General features: G+C 39.7%; 1 protein-coding gene across 2 annotated transcripts; it reads right to left on the bottom strand.

Moving 5' to 3' along the window:
* Positions 1-459: 459 nt before the first annotated feature.
* LOC146556730 (rho GTPase-activating protein 6) lies at positions 460-19,930 on the bottom strand. Of its 2 annotated transcripts, XM_085249645.1 has the most exons (13): positions 19,585-19,930; positions 8,711-8,870; positions 8,056-8,127; positions 7,028-7,290; positions 6,634-6,829; positions 6,097-6,152; positions 5,857-6,007; positions 5,596-5,744; positions 3,275-3,454; positions 2,714-2,811; positions 2,294-2,544; positions 1,729-1,797; positions 460-1,644 (listed from the first exon to the last, which is right to left on the bottom strand). In XM_085249645.1, the coding sequence occupies exons 1-13, from the start codon at positions 19,729-19,731 to the stop codon at positions 1,076-1,078; spliced, it is 2,361 nt and encodes a 786-aa protein (XP_085105771.1). In that variant the 5' UTR covers positions 19,732-19,930; the 3' UTR covers positions 460-1,075. The 2 variants fall into 2 exon arrangements, with proteins under 2 accessions (XP_085105771.1, XP_085105772.1); XM_085249646.1 differs by lacking the exons at positions 8,711-8,870; positions 19,585-19,930 and adding an exon at positions 8,423-8,697.
* Between the last annotated feature and the right edge of the window lie 1,041 nt (positions 19,931-20,971).

The following is a 20,971-nucleotide window of genomic DNA, read 5'->3' as shown; positions in this document are numbered from 1 at the left end:
CATGAAATCCCCACCACCAATCATAGTGGTGGAAGAAAAGCAATAGGAATGAAAGTTAATAAAACTCTATTTAATATGTAATGAATTGTTATAGCCACTGACAGATCCATATTGATGTTCAAGGTTTCGAAACAGCAAGGAAACCAACTATACAAAAGTTTCCTGGTCTTATGCTTCCCTCTTGTGGCCAGATTAGGAAATTGTTTCACTGTGCTCTGAACTCCTGCTGCCTACCAGTAGCCATTTTAGTAAACCTGAACCTAAAATAAATGAATAAATGAATATATACATATATTCATATCATATAATGTAATTTAATACTATATCTCAATGTTCGGTGCTGATACGTGCCACTTCCTGGTACAGCCCACAACCTTTGCTAGATAGATAGGACTCTGGAATCTGAGTGAAGCCAAATGTGTGAGGCAGGAAATGTGACCACAAAGAGACAACTCTTAGTCTGTTTATTAGGAGACACCTGGAGAAAGTTGTTTTTCATTAAATTACAAATGACTGTAAACTTATATTAAATATATTCATATCTGCAAATAATGCTGCTTAACAATAATTTCTTTTGTAGCAAACACAAAATTAGGAGTGTTGGTAAGCTGACGAACTTCTGTTAAAATGTAAGCATTTTCTTGAAAGAAAAAATACAAAAAAACAATGAGCCATGAACTCAAGACACACATATTATTGCAGCATTTACAGATGTGTCAAGATTAGGTTGCTATAAATTTAAAGAAATATTAAAAAACATTTTTTTATATTTACATTCAGCATTAATATAAAACAATATTCAAGTCCAATTATTACATTCAAGTCTACATACAAGTTTTTCATGGTTCTTTTTAAAAAAAAATACAAAAACATACACAATCATGCTTAAACTATATAGTTAGTGCAAAATAACAATAACAAGTATATATCATTTAGCATTTTATATTCAGTATAAAACACTAAAATCAACTGATAATGTTAACTGCACACAATGATAACCTGATGATGTGACAGGAGACGTGCACATGTTTTTATAAAACATTGATCCACAGTCTGCTTATCAGTTAAGAGTGGGTCACACCAACGTTTCTGGTAGAGCTTCTGGATTTTCTTTTGACATCATCTTCCATATATGCCACCTCTCTTTCTGCCAGTTTGAAGAATCAGGGCCTTTTTCCTCTCCAGGCCCAGTGGCATCTGCTGTATCTACAATCTTGAAGTCAGCGCTCTGCTGGGACTGTTGTGGGATTTGGGGGTCATGCTGAGATTTTAAGAGGGAGGGTGTGGAGTGAGAAATATGAGTCTCTCTTAGAGGTCGAGAGCAGTTAAGGGAAGATAAACTGTCAGTCCTGACCTGGAGTAATGGACATTCAGTGCATCCTGTCCTTTGTGCTAAGTTGTCTGAGCTAACAGCTCCCGATTGGCTGCTCATTGCCTGATGTAATAATAACGATTCTGGATGTCTCTGCTCTCTTTGGTCATCAGGACCACTGCTGCAGCGAGTCACCGGAGGGTGTGGCCTGCATTCCGAAACGCCCAATGACATTTGTGTTGCACTGACAGGCAGCTTGTTGTTACCTTGGTGACTGCTCAGCCCCTCGGATGAGCCGTATGAGTCACATTCCGACACGTCTCCAAGGTATCCTGGGAGAAAACATTCATTAGCATCCAGCATTTATTCCATATCCAAAGACCATCTGGAGCAACATGTAAAATGGATTCAGTTACCGGCGATGCCAGTGAAATCCTTTCCGAACAGCTCATGCCAGGTGTCCCAGAAACTGTCAGCTGAGGTCTCTAACAGAAACAAAAGAACTAAGAGGATTACTTTCTTTGCTTTAATGCATATTATCTCAATGCAAAATATGAGAAGGTTAAAGCTATTTCACCTTTTTTAAGCCTCTTTCTGTTTCCTTTTGGCCTTGGCAATGTGACGTTTACAAAGAAATTATCTTAGATATATTAGATACTGGAAGTTATGGAAATGTGACCATCTTGTCTTTTAAAGAGAGAAATAAACGCCTCCTTGGGAGTATTTCAAGCATCAAAATGATACCATAAAAAATAGAAGTTATCATGTTTTATTATTTGGAAATATACTGTCATGTTTACTGTTTTATGTTCATATTACAAATGTATTCATTATATCTGAACTTTAATGTGACTTTAATGTGACTTTAAGGCACTGTTGGCTAACATAGATGTGGGAGTGAACTCTCAGGAAGAAAATTCCACAGATCTTTCAAGTTACACTTTATACATTAAAACTATGGTTGAAATGAATTTTGTTCACCTTTGTCAGTAGAAAGTGTAGGGGAGGTACTGCCAGAGTTGTCTTTTGATTGGTCTCTGAGTTTGTCCTGTCTGGGAACTCTGTCTGAGAGCAGACTGCCGTCCTCTGTGTATTTAAACCGCGGTCGATCGGACAGGACGGGGGAGTTATTGTCATAGGGGGAAACCTCTCCACTAGATGGCTTGTGTGAGTCACTGGACAAGCGTCTGTCAGTCAGAGAGAACGACTCTTCTGACCTAAGGCTGGGCTCTCTGTGAAGACAAAGCAGACGCAATATATTAATGGATGGGTATGTTTGGACAAAAACACTCAATTCTAGAAAAACCTGTGACCACGAGCTATAATGTGTGCTTGATTCTGATCATTTAAGTAGTCATGCATGCGCATAAATGCACAATGAGACAAAAGGCAGAAACTCACGAGCATTGTGAGGCCTTTCTCCGCAGTAAATAATCCACCACATCAGGATCTGTTTCCTGCAAACTCATCAACAACTCATTCTGCAGGTCAGGGGGCACCTAGAAAAAAAGACATAAATTTGGTTTCTCCTTCATCCTCACTCATTGATTTGGTGATTAATCGCATCAGAACTAAACTCTTCTCCATATTAATTAGATGATGCCCCCCAGAAGGGTTTAAAAAAAGCCTACACTGCTCGTTTATAGTGAGTCATTTACCAGATGTTTGCAAGGTGCACTGAGAAAATAATTAATGTAAATACATGTTTGATTGACTTCTACCCTGCTGATTTTCTTGACAGATAATTTTCAGATAGTTTAACTAAAGTGTGACTCGGCTGAGGTTTCAGTTGAAAAACAGAGAATGTAGATAATGAAGATGAGGATCTGGAATCATATTTTATTTGAAGTCGATTTTTATATCTAGTTGGGTGAACTTGCACAAGACACAACAGCAAACACTGACTGACCAAAGAAAACCTTAAGAATGTTTAACATCTTAGTTTGCAGTTAGAGCCCTTACCATAAACAGCGTATCATATGTATCGATCATCTTTTGGACAACGCCGATGATGGCTGCACTCTCCTCTGCACGGGCAAAACTCTCTACTGCAAATTCTTTGTCTGAGTTTTTTTGCTTGTGTAAGAGGTTGGGTCCAAAGACGGTAGCTAAATTAAGCGATGTCATCTTGTTGCCTGTAACCTAAACAAAACAGAACACAGAGTTCTCATAACATGTTTAAACTACTGAACAAACACATCCTCCAACTAAACTTTCATTATATCAATGTATTTGCACATATTTTGCTTTTGAGTTGATGATTAATAATCATATTGGGATAAGCTGATCACTTTAACTGTCTCGTAATTCTCAAACAAAGTGCTGCATAACATGACATAACAGTGCAAAAACATGAACAATCGCTGGTTCGAGTCCAGGAGGAGTCACAAATTCCCATTAGGATTATGTCAGGATGAGATCTACTGTGAAAAATCTGTCAAATCAAATATGCAGATCCATCTATATCAGGTTTATTGCAGGGAAAATTAGCTGCAATTGAAAAAAAGATGGAAAAAGAAAACACCTGTGGGCAAGAAAGCTTTTGCAAGTGATCTACTAATAAGGCACTAAGTTATTCATGCAAACATAGCCGGCTCATCGCAGTAATGACCAACACAAGCTGCCAAGAGCAGAGCAAATTACTGAAGACAGCTTAAGGAGAACGTTTTATATATTTGTAAGAAACTGGTAAGAACTTTGTGGGAATTTGGATGCTGGGCCATCTGCTCTTTGGCTAGCTTTGACAGCTCAGGTGTGGAGAAAAACTGCTTTAATACAATCAAACCTATACGCCTGGAATCTGTAACAGCTGTCCTGTGAGATGTGCAGAATAACAACACAAAACACTGTTTGCCATCAGATCCTGTCTGAATATTAATGGAGTTACCCCTACTGTGTGTATGCACTGCTGAGTAAAGACATGTACAGGCTTTTGTACTCTCTGCAGTTATCACTGTATGGGCTGATCTCTGTGTAGAAATGTGACTTGAAGGACAAAATACTGGAAACTACCTTGTTCACTGTAAAAAGTACGTTTGCTGCCTCTCATACATCACGGTTTGTATCCATCTTGTTTTAGGAAACTATTGTCCCCTTCCACTGCGTGTCCATGTTAAGTTGTGCCCTGTTACACTGAAATACCAGTGTGATTGAGGACAAGAAATATGTGAAGTGCTTTTCTAAACATTCAGTGGGAGGAAACAGCGAAGAGCCAAAGGACAGAGCCAAAGTTCTGCCACCGCACTTACAACTTTGACTAATCCACCCACAGCAATTACGCACTCATTCTGATAACATCTCCTGTTGGCATTTCAAATAAATTAACGTTCCTAGCGGCAACTATCACAGCCACATCAGGCGCAAAATAAGACATGCTTTTTCCCCGAGTTAAATAATGGTGTAATTTGCACTAATTTGCCTGCAACAGTCCTTAGTAAATCACATTTGTATGATTCATTTAAATAATCTCCTCCCTAATTTTTTACACTTATTGGCCCTTCCAGTTAGGTTTATTATTTGCCACGCAGTGAAAAGAGCATTTACCAAATTTCATTAAATGATGCTTGCCTCGAGGCGACCGTTGTTGTTGACTGTTGTGAAATAAACTTAATTGAATGATACTTATTCCACCTCAAAACCTATGAAGTTAATGCTTATGTTTTGTTCATCTTCTAAATTCTGAACCATGAGAGGGAAATTTAATCCACAAAATGTGTCCATGTTTTATAGCCACAAAATTGACACTGTGCGTATTAAGTAAATCCCAAGAGTAGCTTTTAAAAAGCCAATTGAGGGTTTTGCACAGAACAACAGTAAATCTGGCCCTAAGACAGAAGAGAATGATACCAACGTGCAGTGTTTATGTCCTCACTCAATGGTTATTAAAGAAACCATATTGTCCATAAAGGTGTTGCGTTTTGGTATGTCCCTTCCTTCAAATTAAAAATAAGAGGCCTCAGATGTACTGCATATCTTTTTGACTTCCCTCCGATGGCAGTTGGGATACAATGTATCAGCAGTTTGTCAATGAGATTGTTTTGTGATTTAACATATTTTTTCCTATTCAGCGATAGAATCAACAAGCTATAAAATGTGAGTTCTTGCCAAAAGAGGCAGTTCCTAAGGGTTAAACTCTGGGTGTCTTCTGGGAGCAAAGAAGACAAAATTATTAACTAAATTATCATCACCTCATTGTGTGCTACCTCACACTTATATAAAATTCATCACACAAAAGCTTGTGCTTCTTGGAAGCATTTTAGACTGCTGTAAAAACCGGCCTCTACCTTATGTCCCTCACTGTCCAGGCTGTCTTCAGCATGTGCAGACACAGTGGACAACAAGCTGAGGAGGCGCTGTAGCGTGTCGCTGTTACAGGGAGGAAGCATAAACACCAGGAGCTGGATGGCACTGTCTTGCTCTAAAAAATTCAGCACTGTAGAAGAAAAGAACAATAACAACAACAACAACAAAAAACACACAGTTAACATTAATTTCAAAGTAATCAGAAGATAGTGGATTGTTTATTGTGTGTGTCTTTTTCTTACACATTGTATTGATGAAGGCTGTATAAAGTTCTTTTGTCAGCAGTGACTCAGGCATGTCTCTTAAGAATTCTTTAAACAATGCAGCTACATCATGGACGCTGTGCTCTTCATCCATGTAAACCTCCCATCCCTGGTCGAATTCCTCACGAAGCTGGGTAAAATATTGTGACAACTGATATGGTTAAAAGGTTACCCGTGGATAAAGTGCAGAGGTGTTAAAAAGCTAAGCTGACGTCTTACTTGTCGTACTCGCTTCTTGGAACTCCCAACACGAAAAATTCCAATTGTCTGTAGGGCTAAACAAAGACAAAGATGCTCCTTTACTTCCAAGGCATTTGCATCGCAAGACAATGAACATTTAACCAAGTGTTTAAGGGGATATTCTGTACATTTTGCATCCATCCATTTTCTTCTGCTGGGGCTGGAGCCTATCCCAGCTGCCATAGGGTGAGAGCTAGGGTACATCCTGGACAGGCCCCCAATCTTTCGCAGGTCCAACACAAAGAGACAGACAACCATTCACACCTAAGGCCAATTTCCAATGACCAATTAGCCTAGCCCCACTAACTACATGTTTCTGAAGTGTGGGAGGAAGCCAGAGTGTCCAGAGAGAACGCACACAGACATTGAGGGGAACACAAATTCCACACAGACCCCAGCCAGATGGTGGATTAGAACCCAGGACCTTCTTCTGTGAGGTGCATTACTGTACATTTTATAGAATTTAATTTGGTATTCTGCACTGTGTTTATGTACCTTTACTTGTGCACTACGTACCGTATTTTTCCAGGTGCTGGCAGCACTGGTCCACTATCTTGGGCACCTGTCTGTAAATAGGGTTAAGGCTGAGCTTTTCGTCATGGTGCTTCTTCGTGTTGCCAGCTGCCTCTTCTGGCAGAGACAGCTGGAGTGCCTCCAAGAGCCGAGACTGGTTGTCATCAAGGTCAGTGATGCAATCCACAGACACTCCGCCCTGTTAAGCAGATGGGTGACAGTATAATGACTGGAAAAGCAATTGATCATATGCTGTGAATGGCCACATCATCAGCCTCCGGGGGAACATCTAAAAAGGTCACAAATTCTCAAAGAAATCTCGAGTGCAAGCATAATCAGACAAATAACTTGTTATTCTACATCAGTGTATGTAAGGTTTGTTGACAGGGAAGCCTACCCGTCTGCGTGTCCGTGGGGCTATGTCTGGTGTGCTGGGCAGTGGTGATTCATTAAGGGTCTCAGAAGTGGAGCTCAGTGACGAGTTGCTGCTGGAGAGCTCTTTGTTAGCCCTTTTGTAGCTAGATGTAAGATGAAGGAAGGATAGCATCAATTCAGTGGGGTCACTGTGCTCTTCCCGCGGGTGATCGTGCCGCAGCTTGTGCATGCGGTCGTTGGATATGACATGCGACAGTGGTATGCCAAACGCCTGTGGCGTGGTGTCTATGTGAGGGGGGAAGACCAAGACAGCGAGACTTAAAGTTCACATATAAGTCAACAGAAAGCTTCTCTTTAGATGTGTCAATCACGGCAGCGTATTATCCATTTTACTCTCTGGATTAGTTTCCGTAGAAAGCATTTAATATATATTTTTAAATAAATCCTGCTCAAGATAAATGCCAAGAACACTGTTCTACAGCCACACTTAATATTCAGAGTGAGGGAGCACATACTTTCCCAAGTGCTTTTGTAAACAAAAAGGGAAAAGAGGAAAGAGGGGGCTGGGCATGCCTGAGGATAGGCTGTAACGAACAAGCCACCACTTAAGATTGTTTTAGTTATTTCCCTCGACTGCCTGTCTGACAGAGAACATCACTTTCCTGTTGGATTGTTGCAGCGGGCGGGGCAGCGTGGTGGTTGGAGATCACAGCCCTCTCTGTACTGATTTTGATCGCTCAGTGCTCCGTGGGTATAAAAAGCTGAGATTGTCGGCTTCAGTGAGTCGATACAGCTTCAGCCAAAAGGGATAAAAGAGTATTTTTTAAAATGTCACAGGCTGACTAGACTAGAAACTGGAAGGGAATGAAAGTCTTACAAGACTCAGTGGTTCTCCTACAGACCTAAGAGATAGCTGTGTTTATCTTTAAGAAGTGCTTGAAAGCACCAAAGTTCCTGCTATGCTGCCATTACTTCATGTTGTAAATAGAAAATTGGGAGAAAACTACCCTTTAAAGCACCAGAATTAAGACTATATCCTGATCATGTTACCTTTGTCTTTACTCTTCTCTTTAGATAATGAATCCAACTTCCTCCTGAGTGTCTTCTTGTGCTTGTGGCCATCTAAAAAAAGAGTCACAGGTAAAAAAAAAAAAACAGAGGTCTAGATAATATGTTTCTGTTTATGTCTGCTCCACTTGATATTCTCAGGATCACTACACAAAAGAGCTAAGAAACAAACTATATAAAAAATGTCAAGATAATGACATGCAAAGCAAATCTTAATTCACCGTGAATTTACAGGACTGTTCCGTTTCAGAAAACAGCACATTTTTCACATGTACTCTATTTATGGCGTTTTCAAAGCACTACAGACTCCAGGGACAATTTTGAAACAAGAAAAACCAAGACAGCTCACCAGAAAATAAACAGTTTTTAAAAGCTTTCTTTATAGAGGGCAGCAGTAGTGGAATCCAGAAATGATTCAGCCTATTACTGGAGAACGTAGATGAGCTCACGTCATTGAACCAATGAGTTTATGAGTATGACGCCCTTACACAACAAAAAGGAGAAAAGGGAGAGAGGAACATTTCCCATCTGTTGCTCAGCATGTGTTTTTTCAGAAAGTTTCTTGCCTGAGACAGAATAACAACTTGGGAGACAAGAAGAGGCCTGTAATTGTGTGTGTGTCTGTGTGTGGTAATACATTTAGGGATGGTGATGTGGCAGCCCAGGTCATGACACCGAAGCAATCGCTTGAAGGCCACATCCTGGAGACGAACCCTCTCCAATTCTGAGAGGCTTTGCAGGGGGACGGGTTTGAGGCCAACAGTGCCTCCTGACAAGCTGTTCCAAGTGAAGTCACCCTGAGGGCAAACACAAACATGCAGGTTTTAAAGCACATCAGACAATTACATCCATAATTTGTGTCATACGTTCATGACCTGTCACACTCTCTGCAGATGGCAGTGTGCATCAACTGACAAACACTTGCAGTTCTGCTTCACTTGGCAGCTGAAAATCATCAAAACTGTTTCCCACGAGGGAAACTGACAGACTGCACAGGAGAAACAGGTTGCAATGTGCAAATGTTATTCATTTCTTGTTGCGATTGTATTAAACACTTTATGTAATCCATCGCAAATGTTTTTTCTGCATGTCGAAACAAGAATTATGAGGTGCTGACATTAGTGATGCTGCCTGACTGAACTTGTGCCCCAGTAATGTGAGGCCTTTTGACCGTATGCCTCCACCATACAGTGTAGTTACAGATTGCATCCATATCTGTCCACACACACATGCAGTCATGTGAAAAAGAAAGTGTTCACAAGACTCTATGCATTCCTGTGAAAGAAAAAAACCACTACACTCCATCTTTCAATAGCATGCACCGTTAGCAGCAATAACTTGAATTATTCATTTTCTATATGACTTTATAGTCTTTTACATCACTTTGGAGGAATTCTGGCCCACTATCCTGTACAACGGTGCAGTTCATTGAGGTTTGCAGACATTGTTCCAAAGTCTGAACTTTGACTGGCCAATGCAACACCTGGCCCAACTTTTCTTTTTCAATCTTTCTGTTGCAAATTGCTGCTGTGATTTTGGATCGTTGTCCTGTTGTATGACTCAATTTTGGCCTAGCTGTAGCTGTCGGACAGACTGAGGACAGAGCACCCCTCCATCACTGTGCTTAACAGCTGGTATGAGGTGTTTGTTCTGATATGCTGTGTTTGGTTTTCGTCAAACATCTTCACTTAGGTCTTGCCTGACAAAAGGAGATTGTTACAGAGCTCCTGCGGTCTGTTCAGATGCAACTTTGCAAAGATAAGCCGTGCTGCCAAGTTTTTTTTTAGGGAGAAGAGGGTTTCTCCTGGCAACACCTTCCAAACAAGCCGTGTTTGTTCAGTCTTTTCCTAAATGCACTGTCATGAACTATAACATTTAGCATGCTAATTGAGGCCTGTAAAGACTGACATGTAGCTCTTAGTTTTTTTTTCTCCAATTTCTTTGACTCTCTGAGTCTGACCTTTGGATGAATTTGCTGGGACTTCCACTTCTGTGAAGATTGCGGCATTGCGCCGATTACACCAGATCAACAAAAACCTTAAAAACTTAGGCTTTAATAGGGGTGGTCACACTTGCTGATGACAAATTAATCAAGTGCATGTGATTATCATCATATACTTACTCATACTGAGTACTAAGTACTCAGTTTTTCACAGAACTACAGAGTCCTTTCTTTTTCACAATAAAAGCCTCATGGCATAACTGTTTTTATCTGAATGAAACAAACTGACATATGGATTTGTGCAACACCTAAAAACACGCTGCCATAGGGCACAGCTGCTGGAAACCAAACAAAAAGCAAAAGCTTAACTAGATCAGCTGAACACCAATACTGACTGTGCAATAATAGCTCCCCTTAAATGTGAAATGCATCATCTTAATTTCTTTTTAGCTCAATTTAGTATAGTGTGTACAGTTTTAGCAGGTGCCTGTCTATCGTCTAAAAAGCCATTTCACAAAAAATGCTTCATTAGTAAACACTGTTACAGATATTCTAAAGGTCTTATACTGGAGTAGTGACAAGGAAAATAATCTGATCTGAAATACTCAACCTCTGAGCATCTCCATCCCAGAGATTACCCTGCTTTGATCCAGTACAGTCAAGCCAGTCATATGAGCCACAAAGAAGCTTAGTAACTCATTATCGGGATAAGGCTTACACTAAAGTGGCTCACTCCCATTAAATGAGAATTAGGGCTGTGTAACAGTAGCATACCATTATCTAGCACACATACAGTATGACAATGTGCAGTATAAAAGCAGTGAAAAAGTTTAAGACGCAGGCATTTTTTCAGAGAGGCATCTGACTAAGTCTTAATTCATTCACCAGCATGACACCGAGCCCAAACCTTTAGCCACAGTCACAATCTATCCTCAGTGACAAGAAGAACAACGAGTCCTGCAACAGATCGCCTGGGCCACACAGATTCTCTTGATCCCAACATCATCGAGTCAGTCTAGGATTATATCAAGAGACAGAAGCAATGCAGACAGCCTAAAACCGCAGGAGAAGTGTGGGAAGTTCCCCAACATGCTGGAAACAGTGCTTAAGTGTACCAACTAGAATTGGAACAGTTTTAGATATCCTCCTCTTTACAGCACATAATCTTGCATAATTCTAACTGATAAAAAATATTAATTTATGGAACTACTATAGAAAGAAGCTGCTCTTTAGCATCTAATCATTTTGTAATGCACGGGCAAATAATATTCTATGACAAACATATTTTCTTTACTGTGCAAAGAAAAGTAGTCAATAACCTGTATTTGGCATGTATCACAATAGATTTGTGACTCTTTTCTGCTGCCAGCTTTAAATGTTAGATGCACGTTCAGTCTCGCTTTTAATGTGATAAGCTTGGATTTTTTTTTATTTTTTTTTTTTGTGTACAACTATATTCCATTAAAAAATGTATGATTAGTGATTCCTATAATCATTACTTGCCATTTACAACAGTTCTGACCAATTGTATATAATATATACATGAAAATAAAGGGCTTTTCTTTCAAAGTGGCAATGAGCAGGAGATACTTTTGCCCTGTGGCAGCCGGGATAGACTCCAGATCACTCACAACCCTGAGATGGATGAGTGGTAGATAAATATTATCTTAGCTGTCAGCATTTTACAAAGCTTTTTGGCATTACCTTTTTGACCATTGGACAGAAACTACACACTTAAAACCTTAAATCATTAACACTGCAGTTGCATAAATGCCATGAGTAAGTCACATTTGCAGTTATGTCACTTTGTTCACACATTCCTCTTTTGTGACTGTATGGGAGTGGAAACGCACTCCATGTATCTGATGTGATGGTGAGCTGGGTTCCCACAGTCTCTCCCAGTTGTTACAGTACTCAGAAACAAAGAGCCACTTATTTGCTTTGTGCAGTTCCAAGCACCGTCCTCTTTTATGCAATATCTCTTAGCCAATAGGTTCAATTCTGTCATGTCCAAACATGAACAGATTTCATTCAGTGCTTTTTCATATCATTAACAGGTTGTGACAATTACTGCCTTTTGTAGTAGCCTTTTGTAATTTTTGAAATTAGTCAGATTACAGTGACCTCAGAGCTAAAAAGCTGTTTTAAGATGCTACAGAAGCTGTCATCATAAAGGTGGAATTACCGTTTACTCATGTTTGTCCCTGATGGGGCATTATCCTCAATTTACTGGTACGTTAATATCAAGTGATTAACTTAATCCATTTATATGCTCTTATAGCAACTGATCTGAATATCTATTTAAATTTGAAACACTCCAGCTTCACTGATACACAGCTCTCAAATACAGGTGCACCCGGTTGTGCAGGACCTAAATTTAAGTCAAAGCCTTGCTGAAACACAATAGCGCTTCCTCGAATACAATGAGAGGAAATGTGCAAGGTAGTTCATACAATATGGCTAGATTGAAAGCTCAGATTACACCAATCAACCACCCTTAAACAAAATCCAGAGGGGTGATGAATATTCTTTAGTGCTCAGGAAGCCATTGAATGGGGCATTACAGGAAGAGCTTTCTATGGAGCCCTTACACTGTGTCAACATTATTTGCTGGAGAGTTGTACAGTGAATTCTGCATTAGATTTGAATAAGCAATGAAACAACTACATTCAACACTGGTATACAGATTTTTGCACGCAAGGGTGGATGTCAGCTGTTATTTCCCTTTGTGTTTGTAGTTTTTTGCAACCATTATTAAACCTCCATTATTGAAAAACGAAACAACCAAACAAAAAAATACATTTATTTAGAGGACTGAGCCATCATAAGATAAGGCTAATAATATTGACGCATAATGTATGCTGAGTAAAAGTGCAGGTGCATGAGTGGAAATATTGTGATGCTACCTCTATTAAAATCGTACGGATCAAAAGCGTTAAAGTCTGTCGGGCATAAGCGCACGTCCTGAGTTTATGTCATTACACTAATGCCTGCAAATGTACTCTGCAAACTGTTTAGGAAACATTCAGAGCGTCAACAGCTCAGATCGCTAACTTTCTGAAACATTACTCACAGCGTAAGTGATGCTTCGCTCCAGATCCCCCATCACAAAGTCTCCGCGGACGAGAAGTGACCCTTCAACTGCGCTCAGAGCCCATTAGTGCCAAATTAACCGATTTCACACCATCGTCCCTGATACAAGCAACCCACATGTTTACAGCCAGCACTGCCCGGCCTCACGTCTACTGGCAAGTGACACAAGTTCTGGGTACGATTTACATTGCTACAAGCCTCATAAATAAAGTTAGGCCTGGCAGGGAGGGGGCGACAGGAAGAGTCAGCTCTCTTTGTGTCAAGTAAACAAACGAATCCCAAAGCACAGAAGTGCATACCTGCAGGTACATCAGAAGCACGCACGGTTAGCCAGTTTGTCGCTTTGCGCGATACTTCAGAAGTGTCAATCATTCTTAGAACTACATTACCCAAAAGGCCGTGCCAGGCACTGTTGCTACTGAGAAGTTTGGGAACCCAATTCTAATAAAATAAATAAGTAAATGAATTTAAAAAAGCAAGTAAAGAGTATATTAAAGTATAATAATACTTTAATACTTCGTTCTTTTACTTTACTGGGCATTTTGCTAGCTGGGATATGCTCTAGACCTATTGGTATATTAATAATATGCCATTTTGCTTGGTGCACAGTGCTGCAACCTTTGGCTTGATGAGTTCACGTTTCCTATATCATGTAAGCTTTTACACTAGCCGTTTGCCAGAGAACATTAACGCTAGAGTTAAATAGCTTGAAATTAAGGGCTAGACTGTTAAATCCAGCAGACAGCTGTGCTCGCTGCAGATAGGCTTCATCTGTATCTGCACTCAATATGAGTCTTTTATAAAGGCATCAACCCCACCCACAATCCTGAATTGCACAAGTAGTTGAGAAAATGAACCCTACAGTCCCTTGACTCATGTCCTCAGGAGCTGGGTTGAGGTACTCACTTCACTAGAACTGGGTCATCATTAGTGTTGCTTCGGACGTCTCCACTTTTACCTGCTACTGTATGATAAGTCAAAACTGTAGCAGCTCCTTAGGTGAAACCCGTCCACACTGACATAACATGACAGCAGCTGGCGCAGTCTACCGTTGACATAGTGCTGAAATTAAAGCTTCTGAATTGTGTCTGCAGAACTTGGTAGTCAGAATAAAGGGCCAGCAGCTACAGAGATGAAAAGCATGTGAACCGTTTTCGGTTATTAGGTGTGATATGATCTCCCGAAAACTCAAGTATTTATTACTATTAACACAGTAATGTTCTGATGTTAATACACTTAAAGAATTAACATGCTGAGCTTCAACTCATAAACAGCCACTGTGATTTTATCCTGTAAAATTAATGTAATTTCCATGTGGGTGATGCCAAGCTGTTATGGCCCACAGGCAACAAAGCAGTCCTCCAATGTACCACACCTTTGTAGTACCCATACACTTCAACGTCAACATGTCTGTTCACTGATTTGTTCGCAGCGGAGAGTGATGAAAAGAGATGTTAACAACATCTACTTAAATGAGCATTCTGCTTTGCGTCTTTGGAGTAATCTTACATAAATGCTCACTTCTACCAAGAATAGCCACAGTACTTAATTTTCTCTACTTACAGACAATTGTGAGTTAATGAATATTTAACTTTGAAATTACTTTATAATCCCAGCTTTACGAAAGTCAACAAATCTAAGCTCTCCTTTCTGGAAAGCAGAGGCTTCTTGCGAGAAGCAAACTCAAAATATTTGAGTGTTTTAGACAAAGTTTCATTCTCATCTGCAATTCCAAACTTTTTCCAATCTACAGGTTTGCTTAGTTCAATTACTTCTTCCACAGGAACAATAAAGCAAGGCTTAAAACCTGTAGATCTCTTTGTACTAGAGTCATGCCTCAAATTTCTTTTTCTTGTTTATTTTTCTTCCACATCTTCTTGTAAAGTGCGCTGAGACTTATTCTCTGGAAATGAGTTTTCTTAATGCTTTGGGATGATAAACAGGAAGCAGCACGCCAGACAGACACAAAACATTTTGATAGCAATGTTGGGTGGAGAAATCCTCCATCACTTTGAGAGCTCTTCGGACAGCTTAGCAGTAATAACTGAATCACCGGCAAGCTCTTCCACAAAACTTGAGAAACAGCTGAGATCAATCGAATTTACTCTAAAACGAATATCATAGTAGCAGGTTAATCATTAAAGTGCTAAAAAATAAACAGATAGACGAACGCTGTGTGTGCGTGCTCATGTGTTAGTTAAGCAACTCTTTATTGTACACGCCACATTAGGTAGTTTCGGAAAAAGACGTGAATACAGGGATTCACAATTAAAAAGGGTGGTTTATGACATTTTGTTACACTGTTTTTAACAGATATAACCAATAATAATACATTTAAAGGCTTTTTTCATATCCACTGGAACATATTTTGACTGATAATCATATGTCTGTGAAGGTTCTCAGTCATCCAGGTCATCGTAGTCAAAGGAGCTTGGAAAGAAAAGCGTCTGGACTTCTTTAAGTTGCTTGAAGACGTTTCACCTCTTCTCGGATGAGAGGTGAAACGTCTTCAAGCAACTTAAAGAAGTCCAGACGCTTTTCTTTCCAAGCTCCTTTGACTGATAATCATACTGTCATATCATTGGGAACACAACAGCTGGAACAGCTGGAATTTTTACCCCGCTACAATACGGTTCCTATTAAGTTAATGCAACAACAGTCAAAGTTTAAGAGCTAAATATTCAGAAACCACATGTTCCTGTTGAAAGCGCAACGCTTACGTGCACACTGAAAGATTACGACAATTTGGTGAGACACCTCGTACTCAGTTGTGAGTCACAAACGTGACTCAAAAGGGCACTTTATGCGCTCTAACTGCAGTCATGCTTTCAGCGCTATTGTTAGTTCTATATTTTCTAACTTCAGTGTTCTGAAAACAAGCTCGATTTCACTTTAAATATGCCTCCTCCAGCGTTTAATAAAGTTAATTCCTTTTAGTGAGATTCGAGAGTGCAGTTTTGAGTTTCCTGCAAGCTCTTTTTCTTTTCTTTTTTTCCCCCTTCAGGCCATCTCTGTGCTGTGATGCTTAGAGGAATGCAGATGACGCCAAAGCTGCACTGTTTCTTTTTCTACATGAAACAATATACCCAGCGCGCAGGGCTCCATTCTGATGTGTTTTGAGGCTCATTGTGATTTCTCATTTTCAACTTTAATGCCGCAAACACTGCAGTTTTAGAAAGCTTGAAAATTGCTTGCATGCTTGGTGGCTTGTGAATTGAGGCTCTATGTCAGTATCTATACATAAATAATGATGCAAAAGGCCTGAATAGATTAAGAAGCTCTCTAGTCATCAGAAACAAATTTGCTTTAATGTTGTTGACAAAATCTATCAACCTATATATTCAGCCTCCTCCTACTTGGCATGAAGTTAATAAATAATGTGACCCAATAGCCATGCTGCTTAAGCAAATGACGGACTAATGATCTTGTGTATGAACAGTGCAAGTATGAAAGTTGATAACAGTATAATTGCAGACATTTTGTAAAATATATACTAATAAGTAACTAATTAATTCAAGATGAGTGTGGATATCATTTGGAGATTATCTCCTAACAAGCCCTAATCATTGTTCCAGTGATGAATATCCTCATTTCTTCGCTACATTACTCCTGCAAAATGATGCATGGCTCCCTCTAAAGGCTTGATAAGCAATAACCCAGTTATAACCCTGCCATTTACCATGTTAGATCTAATTTATAGCTGGATATCTAATCTGGCTCTATTGAGTCATTCAAGTTTTCAAAAGCTCTGTGACTTTCCATGTGAACGATATTAAAACTGAGTGCCAAAAAAGATACTTAATGATTTCAAATATGCAGTTTTTCACATCACCGATTTAAAAGTCAGGAAACATTTTTCAGATATCTCCAGTCCAATTGCAGCCAGTAAAAGGCAAAATCAAAAACAGCTCAAATGGACGCTTACCATGACTGCAACTGAGTCTACGTACTTATAAGGACATGAGAAAGAACCAACACACTCATATTAAAAAGTTACAGACTTAGCGTTGGGCAGTCATACCAACTGTCATGATATTGAAGCGCTGAGCACACTTTAGATTTTTAGTAAATTATTAAATTATTTAATTTAATAAATCTTTCAGTGCTCAGTGTCCTGTCTTCTGAGAATGTGTTGGACCATGCTGTTCTCATTGGCACTCTTGAGCACCATACACAGATCAGAACTGGGGAGGGGGGGGGGGGGAATCCCTGAAACTATAATATAAACAAAAAAACAAACAAACAAAGAAGTGATCCATAAGCTTTTAACAGCTCATGGAAGCCAAGATTATGAATGGGTTTTAGTTATTCAGTGTAAGTATCCAGGAATTTTGGCTGAGAATACAGTTTAACTTACACTAAGCAGATCGTAACTTTTCTATTATGTAACCAGTGGAAAGATGAATGTGAGACAAAATGATATAAAACAATGATTTTGCACATATGTTTACATTGGTTTCCATTTATCAGACACTAAACTTGACACTATAGTGCTGCAGTTGTAAGCCAGCAGATTTAGCCCCATGCCATGCAGTCTCTTGTCGGACAGTCTCTAGTGGGAAGAAATATGTGCCTGAGGGACTGTAGCCAAGGATCAGGTCATGCTGCTGTACTGTGAGAAAGAGAGGCTTTCTTCATGTAAACCAGATGTCTCTGCTTTCCATCTCCACTCAGATTGTTGAGATTCTGAGTGAGTACACCACTAATAAAACACAATGATATTCAACCTATGGAGCTAGCAAACCACTTAATAACATAGATCAAAAATACCGTTCTGACACATCCCTTTAAACAAGAAAAGATTGTGTTTTTTAATGTCAGGATCACACTGACGGACCAATGAGTTCCCAGTCATCCTGATCATTTGAATCATGTCATCATTAGAAAGCAGTGTCAACCAGTGTTATATTTTTTATAAGCCCTCTGTTTGCCTGTGTGATCTTCTCTTATCCAAAATCAATAGCGGTTGGCATTTAAGTAATTAAAAACACTAGTAAAAGCAAAGTTGGGGAATTTAGTGGGTGGAGATACAGCAGTATTTTGTGGAAAGGCGAAAACACTGTCAGCCTGCTTTTACTAATATTTCTGCAGAAGACTTCGACTCTTTCCGAATGAACCACTTGTCGGACAAACTCAGAAAATGTGACTTTGATTTGTGACCTTGAATAAAGTTTGCATACAGTAAGGCACTTGTCGCTGCAAGCTAACACCAGTCACGTGGGTCTCTAGAAATGATCTCAGACTTCAGATTTCAGCTCAAGGGACTGAAGTTCTTCCTAGTTTTGCGCTGGAATTGCACAGCTGCACTTTCTATAAATGTGTAAATACTTCCTCACATTCTCAGTTAAATTAATATTACTAAAAGTAACTCTGTTATTTGCCTGCACGTCTAAGCTTGTTATTGCAACACAAGGAACATTCAACAATGCTCAGTAGAAAAAAGAGAAAAAGTGCATGCTAACTCATGCACACACTCCAAAAAGTCATAAATCACATTAAAGTCTTCGCTGACAAAGGGTGTGTCTCCAGCTTAGATCAGCTTCATTCAGATTCCCTGAAAACTGAATTTCTGAAGGCTCTGAGGCTCTGATTTGCAAGAGAGACCAGATATCTGGCATTTATTGGAAGCCTATTAGAATGTCACATCTGTAATGCATTTCCATTATACAATACAAACAGTTACCATGAGTTCTTAAGTAAGAACAGGGGTGTTTTTTTTTATATAGGATGCTAAATAAAATATAATAGCAAAATACTAATACTAAAGAAACGTCTGTCCTTTTATGTGCTTCGACCCGATTTCCCTCACTGTGTCAGATTCGCCAAATGTGTCAAAGTTCAACGAGCTGGTTAAGACAAAGACTTGTGCTGACATCACTTTGACAAAAGCAACCAGCTGAATCACTTTTACTGTCCCGAGACACACAGACTGCATCAAAAGTCTACACATCTCATCATGAAACTAAGAGCTCTGTTAGTCATGGACTTGGTGATGTTGCAATACTGAGGATTTTCCTATGATATTTAGCCCACCTGAAAATCAAAAATAAATCAAATAATATAAATGATAATGATGATGATAAATTTGTTGAAAGCGAATTCCCAGTGTTTTCCTTAAAGGCAAAATTGAGATAAAATAATAAATGGCTATATATCATCCATATGGGAATTTCAACTACTTCCTGAATTTTGCAACAGTATAAACAAGTTCTCTCTTGTGCTTCGCTCTTGCACGCTTAGGTACAAAAAACATTTTTAATATTTCTCTGTATTCTAACCTAAATTTTAGGACACGTGCATCTCCACAGTTTAGTAAAACATGTCAGCATCAAAAACATTTCACACAAAAATCGCCTACAAACATCATCACTGTCTGCGACCTCTTCTAATACATTTAACACCAGAGGAAGTACGCCGAAAATCCGGTTAGCCTATATTTGTGGTGTCAGTCAATCAAACCTGGCGAGTCAACTGACCTTAGTCGACGTCTCCTCCGCTTCGGTACCGCAATGTCGCATCAACGCCGAGTCCAAGCTCCTGGTCTGCCTCAGTCTCCGCTTGGCAATACTTTTGGGGCTTAGCGAGCATGAGAAAACAGTGCTTAACAGTCCTTGAGCGGACATATCTTCTTCACTTTGTCAGGTTGTGGAGAAAAAAGTGGAAAAACTGATTCATAATCAGGTCCAAACTAAACGAGCGAAAGAAGGACTTTTTCACAGCAGCAGCAGGTCCCCCAATGCGTCACCATGTTCCGTATTATGAATTATGAAATACGCGCCTGGAGTCCCAGGTCGCCTCCTCCACCTCCCAACACTGACTCACTGCTTCCTGCTTTCATCATTTAACATCCATTTAAAGAAGTTATGTTAATTCCCCCCCGAACACCAAAACAGCCAATACACTCAGGAGTTAGAGTAGGCTGTGACTCAGAAAGCGTGCATTTAAGTTCCTCCTGCGGCTCAGCTGTATCGCGTACACAAGCGTAAAACACAATGCAAAAATAATAAATCACTAAAGAGACTCCTAGAAAGCTGGAACAATCATTATTGTAGAATAAAAATGAGACTGTTGGACTATTTTACACCTTATCCAAATATTGCTTGCATATTTATTACATACAGTATAAACTCATTAACTTAATTGAAAGAGTTGTTAGAAAGAGGCTTAATTTATCTTCTTTGTAAGACTCCAAATGTACAGTATATGTCTTTCTGTGATCTGGTAATATGGTGAAGTCCATTTTACACTAACTGGGCCTGTGTTGATTACACTGATGTAAAGTGAAACTGCCAGTAGATGAATTTTCTGTGGGACACATTCACACCATGAATACAAAGACCAAAGTATGCTTTTGGCTCTCTCTTGTGTTAAACCTTACATCTTAGCAACAATAAAGACAGAAATATTACACGGATCTTTTCCCACCTCATGATCCTCTCTTCCATCACCCTGAGCTCAACATAGAGCAGCTGAGATACATGGCATGCAGTGCCCTCGGAACAGGCTCTTCCTGTGGGAGCCCCGGGGAAGGGACCTGTGTGATAACATGACATGTGAACCAGCACTGTATGGGCACGATAAGGACTGATCAGATACCAGAGCCCACCAAACAGACAGGGGAAGTGGTGATAAGAGAGCGGCCCCGCGTTTGATCCACTTATTTGGTGGTGGCGTGGTTTGGCGTAAGACTCCCTGCAGATTCTCATCAGACTTCCCGTTCTGTCATTTCTCAGAGGGATAGATGCAGCTTACACTGACCTAGCCTTGTAAAGTATAAGTGTTTAGGTCACACACGCTGTGTGGACTTTTGGAATACCTGGCAAAATACAGTTTGGTTTAGGTTTTTTTTTTACATCCATGCAC

The sequence above is a fragment of the Mchenga conophoros genome, linkage group LG16 (assembly GCF_057382185.1).
Source record: "Mchenga conophoros isolate Kocher_MC1m ecotype Shallow Benthic linkage group LG16, M_conophoros_male_GT1.1, whole genome shotgun sequence".
Classification (NCBI taxonomy): domain Eukaryota; kingdom Metazoa; phylum Chordata; class Actinopteri; order Cichliformes; family Cichlidae; genus Mchenga; species Mchenga conophoros.
This window is presented reverse-complemented; position numbering and strand designations above follow the sequence as displayed.